The sequence below is a fragment of the Camelina sativa genome, chromosome 11 (genome assembly GCF_030686135.1).
Source record: "Camelina sativa cultivar CO46 ecotype springtype chromosome 11, ASM3068613v1".
NCBI lineage: Eukaryota > Viridiplantae > Streptophyta > Magnoliopsida > Brassicales > Brassicaceae > Camelina > Camelina sativa.
The window spans coordinates 30,094,409-30,108,187 of record NC_141890.1 but is presented as its reverse complement, the minus strand read 5'-3'; the positions used below and the strand labels follow the sequence as shown (position 1 = coordinate 30,108,187).

The window sequence follows — 13,779 nt, the reverse complement described above, 5'->3', positions numbered from 1 at the left end:
ATTTCAGGAGGACGAGTTAAACCGGCAGTTCCACACGATGAGTTTTGGATGGGTCATCATGAGTCTGGACCGAGTCATGTTGAATTCGGGTTGGGTCATGGTGAGTCTGATAAATGTTTGGTTACATTGAAATCGTGTGTTTTGGATAATTCGGATATACTCGGATCTAACGTCGTGGACAAGTGGTGTTGTGATCTTCCTTTCCTTTTGATGATAGTTGTCAAATCTATTTCAATCATTCTATTTCTCTTCACCTTTATGGTGAGGGTTGCTATTCTCTTTGCCGGTGATGTGGTTTTCTTGGGACATCTCTCCTACTCTTCGGCAGTTATCTCCACACCGAAGCCCATGATTCGATGTGATGCAGTCTTGTTCTTGTTCTCGCAGATCTACAAATACAATTGGAGATGTTGGGATTTGGTGTTTTCACAACCGTTCTCGCATTTCATGGTGGTCAATCAAGCCGCTGAGACCAATCGTTTCATCATTGTGGAAAAACCGGAGAATTCAAGACTTGTTATTGCGGCGATACTCAGATACTGGGGACAAGCAGGTTTGTTTTGGAGACAAAATCCATGGAGAAAGTGGCAATTAGGAGATGAAATATGGTGACAACAACAATGGAGTTTAAGCACAACCAATACCAATGGCATCTCTGTCTATATAAGAGTTTCGATCAATCTCAAAGTGTTGCGATGTAACAAATCAAATGCGTTATCCATATTTCATCAGCAAAAAAAAGATGATTCCCAAGCAAGAATGTCACACTAGATTGTTGGAAATGACGAAGACGATTAAGTTTTTTTCTTTGTCGTTTTTTCGTTACATACACTATTGGTTGTATTATTATTCTCATTGTTAATCTTGTGTATTCTGATTTATATTAATAAAATGTTTTAGATGTTAAAAAAAATAATTAAGTAACATAAATGAAAAAAACTAAAATAATAAAAATAATACTATGAATTTTTTTAGTAATAGTGTTATTATGCACATTTTAACCAAACAATGATCATATTCAAAAATTTAGAATGGGTTATTAAGTTTTAGAATGAAAGTAAGATTATAATGCATAGTGAAGTAAAAAACAATTTATGTAATTGTATTGATAAAATTCTAAACATAAAAATAAAATTGAAGTGAAATATTAGTTTCTAAGAAACATATACTACAAATATCTATTATGAAATTTCACTTAAAGAAAATAGAAGATTAATTACGCAACTTAACTTAAAAGTTTTAATCTAAAATGAAGACATTGAAAGGATCAAATTTTTTTTTGGAAAACTATGAAAAAGAATTTTGGAAAAACAATCCATCTAAAAATATAAAATCAATGGTCACAAAATATATATAAAAAAATGATATGCAAGCCGTTATAGAAAATGATATGTGATGTAATATATCTCATAAGACATATTATCAACAGGAGCTATAATTCTATATAAATATAGAGAATTTGTTAGAAATACCCATTTTGGGATACCCCTTTTCAAAAGTACCATTTTTCTTGAATAATTTCATTTTTATCTTTTTTTATACAATTACAATATGTTAAATTAATGTTTAGATTTTTTTTTTAGGTTTTGGTTCTGTATTTTACATGTAGGATATAGTTTTGAAGGGCTAGAGTTTAGAATTTGGTGTTTAGGGCTTAGAATTTAGTTGTTTTATATATAGAAAAGGGATATTTTTGAAAATGGACAACATGAAAAAGTATTTTTAAAATGTGATATAGGAAAAGGGGTATTTTTGAAAATCCCCCAAAAATATATATACATATACAAAACAAGCTTAATATTTCATCAATTTTATCAAAAAAATTTAACCCAAAATATTGGCAAAAACAATATATTTAAAGTACACTATGTTTTTCTGAGAAGATGAAGCTGAGATTGCATCACAAAATTAATATTTTAAAATAACATATGGATGTAACTTAAATTACTGAACGGATATTTATTGTTGGGTTTAATCTTTCACCATTTAAGCATTCTTAACTTGATCAAAAAAATTATTATGGCAGGTGATACATCTAGACAACCCGGTTGTAACAAGATATCACTAAAAATGTTCATCAATCTTTGTAGGGGCAAAGTTCAATTTCCATTACAAAAATATCGAATCATTTTACCACTAATCTACCACACTCTTGGCAAATTAGCAGAACATTTATTTAATTTTTATCTATTTCTTTATTAACATAGAACTATGCTTTTCAATATAAAGAATTCTATTAATTTAATAGTAGAAAGTCGAGTAAGAAATTAGAGCTATTTCTTTTTTAACTTATAAATAAATTCTTTCTTTTTGTTATAGTAAATTAATAAAGAACTAAAATGATTATACACCCTAATTCCCCTTACTTGTTTACCTTTATTGTATACGATAATTTTGTTTAATAATAATTTATCATTATGTGTACCAAACCTCATTTTCTATAAATATAAGCCAGCACATTTCTCTTCTTCTTACAAGCAAAAAAAAAAAAGAAATAAGGGAGAGAGAATGGGGAAGTTAATGGCAAAGAGTTTTTGCATTGGATTTGGATGTGGAAGAATTGGGACGACGGGCAGCAACAAAAGATCATCATCATCATCCTCCTCATCATCATCTTCATCATTATCATCATCATCTTCATCTTCATCATCGTCATGTAACAACAACAACATAAAATGGGAGATGAGGCCTGGAGGGATGCTGGTTCAGAAGAGATCAGAAGACTCCAACACTGAAGATTTAATCAGCCTTAGAGTCTCCACTGTTTCTCAACTTTCATATGAAATCTCCATAGATGCCAACTCTACTTTCGGTAATTACATAGCTTTTTTCTCTTTTCTTTTTGATTGAATTCATAGCTTTTTCATATCTATATATAACTCCTCTGATTTTGATGAAGCACATATATATATATATATTTACATTAATATAGTTCATAAATTAGAATATATAGTAGGTACGGTGTATGTGAATATGATTATGAAGAATGTTTTTCTTTGTTATCATTGTTGAAACCAGCTAACAAAAACTAAAAGTACTCACTCATTTTACCATGGTAATCTGGTTCTAGAAATTTGATATATGTATAAATTCATCCGTAATATATAATGTTATCACCGGTCAAAAAGTGCCAATATATAAAATTACTTCATCAAGATTTATGCATGCAACTATAAAGGATGGTATGTGTATACCGTGTCAATTTAATATAACGCGTTTGATATATTTATTCTAGTTTGGTTGGTTAATTACAGGACAACTAACTATATTAACATTAAAATGTATATGGTTGGAACATCTTTTGATACAAAACGGTCACTAATATATAATTTCTCATTTGATGTATATTTTTTTCAGGTGAATTGAAGATGATGATAGCAATAGTGAGTGGAATTGAGGCAAAAGAGCAAAGACTCGTGTTCAGAGGAAAGGAAAGAGAAGACAGCGAATACTTACACATGATTGGTGTTGGAGATGGAGATAAGGTCTTTTTATTACAAGATCCTGCTTTTAAGGAGATGAAACCTACTCATCTCCCAATTACTGTCTAATTTTAATTCCTTACTTTATTAATTTGATTAAATCAACCGATTAGTTAGCTCTAATCCACCCTTAAAACACTTTCTAATCGAAGTGCTATAAGTTCTTGATTTTTTGCAAGAGTATTTGGTTGCTATTGTATTGGCTGACATTTAGTTTGAGCCTGATCAGTAATTATGGCTATATATATTTTGCTAGTCATTTGATGGATGATTGAAGTTGGAATATTATGTCGATTATATTTCTGAGTGTAAAATTGTCTGCTATCCGATACTATTTGTGAATTTCAGTTTTTAAATAATGTTATTTCATTTAAGTGTCAAACTGTCAATGGAGTGTGTGTGTGGTGTAAACAATTATCCTATGTGAGTGTTCAAATATTGCTGTAGAAAATAGTGGTTCGGGTTTAAGAAAGTAGCTGCAAAATAACGGATGGTTAGCTATGAAAATTAACTTCGAAGTTTACATCCTCAATTTAAAGATTATTATGCATGCTAAATTGGTACTAGTAGCAGCCGTTTGCATGATTTGTAAAATGTTTAAATTATAGAGAGGATATACAAGGTTATTTAGGAAACAAGCGATGTTTTAGTTTTAGGCTTTTTTTTTTCTTTTTTTTGTTAAAAGTGAAACCTGAAAACAAGCCATGTTTACATGTAGGTATAACAGTTGTAGCCTGGTAGGGTTAATTAGCTTTTACAACTAATTAATTACAACTTACAATCATTTGCCTACTTTTTCATTATAATATAGGTGATGACAAGTTATTAAAACGGTAATATTACTATATCGCACGCGTGCAAGCCGACAACACAAAAGCAAGTGGTGTTTAAAAGTGGTTGTTGAAGTACAAAAAGACAATTATAAATACAGTATTAATTAAAAAGTTATATACTCTTTAATTTAAGGAAAAATAAGAAAAAGTGGACGACAAAAAAAAAGAAAAAAAAAAGAGAAACAAGAAAAAGTTATAGGTGAAATGTTTTTAGAATTATCAAAGAATATGATCGACCACACAATTTCATTATAGAAACCTAATTTTCTTTACACGCATTTTAAAAGAGAACTTAAGTTTGTTTTTTTTTTCAGCAAAGAGAACTTAAGTTTGCATCTATAAGAATACTAGATAACAACTCACACATATGTAAAATAAATATTAAATAATTTTACTGTAATTTTTGTTTATAAAATTTATTATACTTATCGGTAAAAAATATCATTTGAAATCAAAAATTTGTTTCTGTAATATATAATTTTTAATTTTATTTGAATATATAAAATTTTTGTACATTAATTAAGATTTAACCTATAGAAATTACTATAATATTAATTTTATATTATCATTCCATTTAAACCAGAAGTTCTTAAAATTTCTTTGAAGATTTTATGAAAATGTAATTAACGGATACAGTTAAATTAAAAAAATTATATAAGAATTTAATTTTGGGTGTTATTTATTTTTTTGGAAAAATATAATAACATATAAATGTACATATTATTAAAAACTAAGAGCAAATTAAAAAATATTGTCTCCAACTATCTACCGATGAGACATCACTTTTTTTTCCAAAAAACAATTCTCTACAAATATATCAGAATTATCTAATATAATAAAATAAAATTCTCTTCTAAAATTCGTTTTCAGAACTTGACAAGTGACACTTCTGAAGTTGACATGTGTCCATGAAACAAATTAATGGTAGGCGTAATTATATTATTTTCTCCAACTTACGGTAAATTGTATGTATTCCTATTTCTATTAATGAGACATTAATTTCATTCGATACAATGCTATAAATTAGAAACACAAAAACGTTTTCTTCTATGAAAATATTTTATTCAAAAAAATATTATCTAATACTATATTTTTTTGGTACAAAAACTGAAACCCTTCCTCTCTCATATCCTGCAGAATTTTTCAACTCACTCAGAATATAGTCTCTCCAGCTCTTATGAAACATGAATTAAAAAATGACTTTGCGATAGAACCAGATTAGCTGTCACATGTTTGGGTGGTAGAGTCATTGAAGCATAGATACAATAGTTGGAAACAAGGCAGTCATCGTAAGGATAATACTCTCTCCACCTGATCTTAACTGGCCGTCAAATTAAGAAGACGTCAATTTCCCTTGCGTTTGAGCTATGCAATGACTATTAATAAAAACGAAGGAAAAATCTTTTAAAATGTTGGTTTATATAGTTGCAAAAACCAGATTTCAGTCATGGACAATTATATGCTATGTTATCTAGAGTAACGTCAGAAGCGGGTTTGAAGGTTCTGAACATGGTGAACATGGATGAAGAGAGACATACAATTATAGAGAAGTATTCAACAATGTCACCAAGTCTAGTAAAGAAAAGTATTATCTCAATTAAATATTAGTTAGGATTATATCATAATCTCCATAACTTGCTTTTACAAAAAAAAAAAAAAAAAAAAATCTACAACTTACTAACAACGATACACTATATAAACATAAGAACTAGAAACTTCGTGTGTGTGCTGTGTTGATACTGTGTTGATTAGGATAAAAATAAAAATAAAGATGCTTCGTCAGGTTTCATACTCTTCATATATCGCTTAGCTTACAACTGAATGTTTGAATTTTTTCAAGATATGACGATGTTCGTATGCTACGAAAATAGCACTAGACAATTTCTATGCAGGAGAACCACGAGAAATGAAAAATAAAAACACAAATTTATTTATATAGTCAAATTATATATTATTATTTTCAAAACAAAATCTCTAGATATTCAAGTAAATGAAAGACGAAAGAGTAAGAGACAAGAAAATAAGAAAAAAAATCAATCGAAAAGATAAATGACTCAAATATTTAGAAATCATTTTGTCTCTAAACTAAAAGTCGATAACAGACTGAGGCAATCATCTTGGTTACATATGAGATTACACATTCAGAATAACTTGGACCAATTTATTCACATGAAAGAGACGACTTAGTAAGAAATGGCTTTCTTCATTCTTTTTCTAAAACTAATAAATCAATATCTAATCAATTTTATAATAATGAGCAAAACATCTTCATGTACACAACGTCGGGTGTAATTTCTGATATCATTAAATTTTGGTCTCTCCCCAGACGTAGAGGTGAACTAGGTGAATAATATTTATCCGTCTTTGCTTCTTTAAATAGATAAAATTAGGGATGAGTTCATAAGAACCAAATAAAACATTTCACCAAATACATACACTAGACTCTACATTTAAAAGAATACAACTACCTTTAAATTGGTGATCAAGAAAAACCCTAAACACGACAAATTTATATGTGGGGTAAACCATAAGTTAATATTTCCAAATTGGACAACTAAAGCATAAATTATCCTATAATTTTGATGAACACTTTGACTATTTAAAATCAATTTACGTAATTTGCTTAGCTTTTATAAAAAAAATTAGGTTAAAAATGACTAACAATGACCAATAAATATATACAAATATGTAACAACTCATAAGTCCAACGACTAAAAGAATAAAGCACACAACAACAATGAAAAACAAATAATAATAACAATTAACTGGAAAAAAAATTTGCAAAGCAGTATACCAACATATGTCTGAATGTATACATAGCACCAACACCATCAACAAATAATCACTCAAATCCCAAAAACACCAACATTTCAAAAAAGTACCGTAATATAAATAAGCTCTATACATTGTAATATGAAAAATGCTCAGTAGCAACACTCACACTAAGAAAAAAAACAACATTAACTACACAATCCCATATTCTCTAACGAGTAAATACTACCACCAAACAATACACGTTTCAGAAAAATAAACTAATCTGTCATTTACTCTAAATAAAAAACAAAATAGTAATGTAAATAACCTCGTTCAATGCACATGACTATTCCTAGTTTATATCAATCAATACAATAAAAGATGAAGGTGTTTCTCTCCATAGCTATAGCTTGAAACCTCAACTTCAACATTTAACCACAGCTTAACACATCAACTAGAATTAGATCCGTGCTAGAGCACGAGTTGAAATTTCTTCTGTTTATTTTGTAATTTTTATTTAAATAATTATATATATGATTGTTTTATTTGTTTTAAAAGTTTTTTTCTTTTGGGATGAAACACTATGCCATAAAATAAATATGACTTATGAAATAATATCTATTTTGGAATAATGTTGTTTGTTTGTTAAAAACATTAATATTTGTTTGTTAATTTAATTTGATTTGTTTAGTTTTTAAAATTATATATTGTATTTTGATTGTTAATTATATGACTTAACCCACAATATATCACATATTAATTTTAAGACCAAATATGTAACATATGTTTGTCAAAATCATCTTGACCGAAAAAGCCTCTACCAAACAACATTATTCCAAACTTTAATTTAATCTGAGAAATCATAATTTTTGAAATTTCAACTCGTGCTTTTGCAAGAAATCATATTTCTTGAAATTTTTTCATTCTATAGTGGCATATTATTGACCCGTGCTATAACAAATCAAATTAGAGTGTGTATAATTTAAATTTTTTGTTCTATCATATATTTATGATATTCTTAAAAATATCAAATTAAACTATTTTAAATACTTCAAATTAAATTATTTAAAAAGTTTATTATAGTATATAAAATTATACAATTCAACAAAAGAAATATATGAAATTGAATTTAAATATTCAAATTTTTACTCGTTATTCAGTCCAAATTTTAGTTGAATAGAAATTTTTTAAAAGACTAATATTATTAAAGCTTGAATATTTTATAGATTGAACAATATATATTGGTGTTAATATTATGACTTTGAAGTATGACTTTATAGTATGATTTCAATGCCTGAATAATCAAAGTTCATGCCCATTCGTATTCAGAATCATTTTGGTCATTTTTTTATAGTATGACTTTGAATCTTTGCCTAGTTTTCTTAGACAATGTGATTGAGACATTTTATATAATTTTTTTATTCATCAGTCGAAAAATATATGTCTGTTTTAAAAAGTTTAAATTACATCATATGCAGAAAAAATAATCTATTTCATTAATTAAATATATTATATAATAATTTAAATATAAAATCAAATAAAAGTGAAAGAAGAATCACATATGTTTGTTTTAATTAGGTTGAAAGATTTTCGTTACCTATAATTGATTTTGTATGTTAATATAATTAACTAAATGCATATTATCTCTAATTACCAAAAATCAAACTAAACTTGTATATTATATGATACATCTAAATCATGAATGTCATGAGTTTATAACTAAAAAATTATATATATGTATATATATCTATTATATAGTCTATAAAAATAAGTCATATACTTCTGAAATATTAAATAGGGGACTAAAATCAGTACTTAATTAAAACATTTCAATTAATACACCTAAGATTTATTTTCTTTTCCCCTGTCATTTTTTATTTTACTCTCTCTAACTTTAGGAATCATGATCGTCTCGTTGCAACAAAAAAAAACAGGGGTTGCAAAACACGAGATCCGATTGGCCGAAATTTTAGACAAAGTTTTTTTTCTTTCTCTGGTGCTCGAGAGACGGTGATGACGAAAACGAAGACATGCTCTTTGCTTCTGCTGGTACAATTCTTCTTGTTTTCGTTGGTAGATCTTGATGAATTAGTGTTGTTTATATCTGATTAATATTAGGGTTATATGAATTGGGAATTATAAAATTAGGGTCCTTTGTTGTTTGGATTTTAATCGGAAGAATGGGTTTGACGGTGGTTGGAGTAGGCGCCGTGGTGTTGCTATTGAAGGGAGACGTCAAGCAAACTGCCACCGTCGTAAGGCGTAACGTCAAGCACATCCGTCACTAGCTCGAAGAAGAATCCTCTGCCGCCTCCAAGTCGTAATTCTGCTCTCTCTCTCTTGATTCCTCTGCCGCCTCTGCTCTCTCTCCTTTGCGAAGGTGTGTTATGTTTGTTAGTTTGGTGGGGTTTGTGGTTTTGTAAACCGGTTCACTCTCTCATTTTCGATTTTTTGCCGTGAGCTTAGTTGTGTTGGAAAGCTTATGGTATGAATATAATATCAGTTGTTGAAATTCTAGGATCATCTGAGATTTTGTAACTTGAGTAAAACATTAAAAGATTGATTATGATGGCTGTGGGTTGGGTGGGCATAGTTGTGTGATTGAGCAATGTTGGTATTAGTGATAGATCTGTAGCGACACAAGGCAATTTCTCTCTGTGTGTGTGACTGATGAGTTTGATGCGGATATCAGGGCAGCTGAGGCCATAAAAGATAAAACCAAAGGAAATAGAGACAAAGGTTCCGAAGAAGGACATTCCAAAAGAGAAGGATTAAGTGTGCCAATATATATAATGGTTCTTTGGATTGAAGTGGTAGATTTGAAGAATTTTTTTGAAAGAATTTGACTTAAGTATTATCTTAATTGAATCTAATATGTTTCTGATTTGGTATTTTGTTTGCATCGACGAGGAGAGTTCCAGGTATGTTGCAGTACAACAGTTGGCTCTTGTTTTAAATTCCCTGCTGGTGCAGAGGTCAAAAAGAACTCTTTGATGCAATTGTCTCTATTTCCTTTAAATGACAGAGAGAGAGATACGATCTTAATTATGCATTTTGTTTTGATGTTGCAGGACAACAGTTGGCTCGTGCGTTCATTCTGTGTGCTTGCTTCTGGTGCAGAGGTAAAAAGAGCTTTGTCATACTCTCTTTTTTTTGTTTGTAAATGACAGAGAGAGAAAGAAACTTTAGTGGATTTCATGGCTTGTATGTTTCAGTTAACAATGGGTTGTAGGTTTCTGTTATGTGTCTTTGCGTGTACTTCAGGCAGAAAGTGCTGTTTCGGCGATTTATTGTAGTGGTATTGTCTTGGGAGGGCTTCCAATAAGGTGAGCTTACAAGAAACAAAATAAGGTTAGTTAATAATACTAACTTATCACTGTGAGATTAATATTTGCTTTGTCTATGTGTGTGAAAAGGTAAGCCCGTCAAAGACGCCAGTAAGGCCACACCGCTCTGATGTAAACTAAAGCTTATCACTATGTGTATAGTGTTTGTTACTGTATTATCTGGAGTAGGACCTTCACATTGACAGGAATGACTTCTATGGTGGAGAGTCTACTTCACTTTTCGACAATCAGGTTCTACTCTATGAATTTTTTTGAAGATATATGGTCGTTTAAGGGGTTTCCTTATTAGTTTAAGATAAATTGTTTGGAACTTGAAAGTGAATAGTAGAGTAGTGATAAAATAACTTTAGGAGAAAAGGAAAAATAACTTTCTATCCATCTGGTTTACAAGCTACGGTTTTCTCTCCACAGATAACTTTGATATTTTAGCAGCAATAATGGTAGGGAGAGAGGTACACATAAGAAGACAAATCGTTTCTGTTTGATATTCTCTGTTTAATTTACTTAAATACCCACACAAGTCGAGAAGCTTTTTTCTTTCTTTCTTTGTGTTCGAGAAGCAGAGAGGGTTCCAGAAGCAATATAAAGGTTGTTCCTTTTTTTTATTTCTCTGATTAAGTGAGATTTTAATGTTAAAAGGGTTTATAGATTCGTTGAAAGGGGTTTATGGTTTTAAGGGTTTTTTAGAAGCTTTTAGCTTCATTTTGAGAAACAGTGGTGAGGTTTTGGGGTTTTTGTTTCAAGTTGGAAGCTTTCTTTTTTTAAGGGAATTTTGGGTTTTGAATCTTATCCAGTTTTGATCGAAATCAGTGAGAGTTCTTTGAGTCCTTAACTGTAGTTTCTGTGTACTAAAGTTATTGACATGAAAAGCTTTTATCTTTTGGTTCTTGAACTTATAGTTGATGTAAAGACTCTCTTGCTCTGCTTTTTTTGAGTGTGATTTGTATAGCTTTTTGTGGCAGTAGATTGAATCACGGAGTTGAAAGTGTTTAAAGATTTTGAAAGTGTTTTAGAGATGGATGAGAGTAATCATGGAGGTTCATCAAGCTCACTCCCACCTTTTCTTACAAAAACATATGAGATGGTTGATGATTCTTCATCGGATTCAATCGTCTCGTGGAGTCAGAGCAACAAGAGTTTCACCGTTTGGAATCCACTGGACTTTTCTAGAGACCTTCTTCCGAGATTCTTCAAGCACAATAACTTCTCGAGTTTTATCCGTCAGCTTAACACATATGTAAGTGTTGGTTGGTTGGTCTTTTGTGTTTTGTTTGTTTGATTTTGATTTGAATCAGTCATCTTCTTTGGTTGGTTTAGTTTAGTTTGGGTTTTTGTATTGTAAGGTTTGGGGTTTTGAGTTTATGTTTATTTCACTTTTCTGTTAAATAATTGTAATTCTTTATTTAACTCTACAATTTTTGAATAATTTTATGTAATTGTGTATTTATGTTTGCAATTTTTATTTACAGAATTAATATTAACAAAAATAAATAAATAAACTAAGTGACAAGAACAAGTATAAATATGTAATATGTTGTAAGAGATAAATTATGTGAGATTAAGGAGTCAAATGTTGAAATGGCTAAACTTAAAGTACTAAGATCTATCAAGAAAATTTACAAATGTAGACATCAAAGAGTAATCTATCTTACTATTTTTGAGGGTTTGTGAGTGAGAAACAAATCAAGAACTAAGGGTTTAAAATCTCTAAACTTATATTTAGGGTAATAAAATTAAAATATATTCAACAACTAACTTTATGAAATAAAAAATTCAAGTATCTAATAATAACAAAAAAAACAAAGTCACCATTGAAATTATCAAAAGTTTATGAAATTTGATTTCAAACAGCATAAATTTATAAAAATTAATTTTAAATAACATATATTAAATTATGATATTGAAAAAAAAAATCCAATCCCGCGGCATAGCGCGGGTCTAACCTAGTATAAAATAAAAAATAAATTAAAGGGAATGATAAAATAAGAAACTATTATGATCCAAACGGTGATATTGGAATGACTGATGAGTTGTGTAATAAAGCGTTTTTTCTGTTGTCAAAATAATAAAGCGTTTAAGTGTCAACTAATTAACAGAATAAGCTGAGTAGAGCAAAATAACCATAATAATCGTAGTCTTGTCTATAATAATTAATCAAATTCTAAATAGTTTTTTTCTTTCTAGCATCTCATATGATCAAAACGATATGATTGGGATTTCTCAGTTTAATATAATATTGCATAATATTATGCAAGTGTAAATTGATTCGGGTACACATCTCTAATCGAAGTTTTTTTTGTTTTTTTCAACTAATCAAACGCAGTTCTATTGTGTTACATGCCGTAATATACTTACGTAGTTGATCGATCAACGCCGCCATACCTAAAGAAAAAAAAACTCAATTAAATTTACGTTGCATGAGCATGCATATACAATTAACGGATTAGGAGCCGAAACAACATCGGGTTTATATAATTTATATCAAACCTCAAAACAAAAACAATCCAGCAGCAACAATAAAGACGGCGAAGGAGGAAGAATAAGAAGAATAAGAAGAAGAAGAAGAAGAATCTGAGTCCTTAGGCTGATTTGTTTTCTTATCTGAGTCACCTTCAGGTTGAGCAAGCTGATCATCATCGTTACTTTCGTTTACGCTAATTGGCACGTAATCTTCCACGACTTCAACTCCATCCGGCGCTAAATCCATCGGGACTTCGTAGTCCGAGTAATCTTGACCGCTCGTCGTTGAGTTAAACCATTCGAGAGTCGTGGGAGGAGATTTTTCTGTGGTATTTGACGACGTCGCCGGTGGAGAAGGTGAAGATGAACCGGCAGCATGAGCTCCACCGGCTAGAGCAAGACCTATGAGAAGAATTGCAAAAGATAAATGTCGTCGAGCCATATACATATCTCTCTGTGTATAAATCGATGTCTTTCTAATTTAATAATGGATCTTGTGGTTATTTAGTATATATGTAAATGGCACAATTTTTTTTTTTTTGGGGGCTATGAACGATTATGTTGGAGATTAAGAGGGAAAGAGAGAGATCAACGAAAAAAATTGAGGAGGATGAATGTAAAAAGAAAAGGGAAATAAATTGGGAATTTAAGCCTAATAGCTAGACTATGGTATGTTCGGTAATTAAAACGAGGTGTTTGTTTGTTTGTTCTTTGTGTGTTTTTGTTGTGTTATCTAAAATTGAATCATATAGGCTGTTATCTAAAGTTGTTATATGTTATACTGTTTCACAGTTTTAGAATATGGTTTAATATTTTTTTAGCGTTTGCTTTTGTTTCTTGACAACTTTGAATTATGGGTTGTTAATGACTTTTTAACAACTTTGAATTGTGGGTTGTTATTAC

General features: G+C 29.8%; 2 protein-coding genes and 1 long non-coding RNA gene across 52 annotated transcripts; 2 read left to right on the top strand and 1 right to left on the bottom strand.

The window, feature by feature from the left end:
- The first annotated feature begins 2,478 nt into the window (after positions 1-2,478).
- LOC104724427 (BAG family molecular chaperone regulator 2-like) lies at positions 2,479-3,864 on the top strand. The gene is made up of 2 exons (XM_010442915.2): positions 2,479-2,812; positions 3,358-3,864. Exons 1-2 carry the CDS (start codon positions 2,509-2,511, stop codon positions 3,549-3,551), a joined length of 498 nt encoding a protein of 165 aa, XP_010441217.1. The 5' UTR covers positions 2,479-2,508; the 3' UTR covers positions 3,552-3,864.
- A 5,049-nt stretch (positions 3,865-8,913) lies between these two features.
- On the top strand, positions 8,914-11,872 carry LOC104724425 (uncharacterized). 50 transcript variants are annotated; one of them, XR_015572265.1, is made up of 9 exons: positions 8,914-9,118; positions 9,275-9,449; positions 9,762-9,882; positions 9,991-10,044; positions 10,141-10,191; positions 10,334-10,395; positions 10,486-10,647; positions 10,828-11,004; positions 11,382-11,872. It is a non-coding gene; the product is annotated as an uncharacterized LOC104724425 (long non-coding RNA). The 50 variants fall into 50 exon arrangements; XR_015572269.1 differs by having other exon boundaries at positions 11,379-11,872; XR_015572281.1 differs by having other exon boundaries at positions 10,302-10,395.
- Positions 11,873-12,801: 929 nt separating this feature from the next.
- LOC104724424 (uncharacterized) lies at positions 12,802-13,318 on the bottom strand. The gene has a single exon (XM_010442913.2). The coding sequence runs from the start codon at positions 13,316-13,318 to the stop codon at positions 12,905-12,907; it is 414 nt and encodes a 137-aa protein (XP_010441215.1). The 3' UTR covers positions 12,802-12,904.
- Between the last annotated feature and the right edge of the window lie 461 nt (positions 13,319-13,779).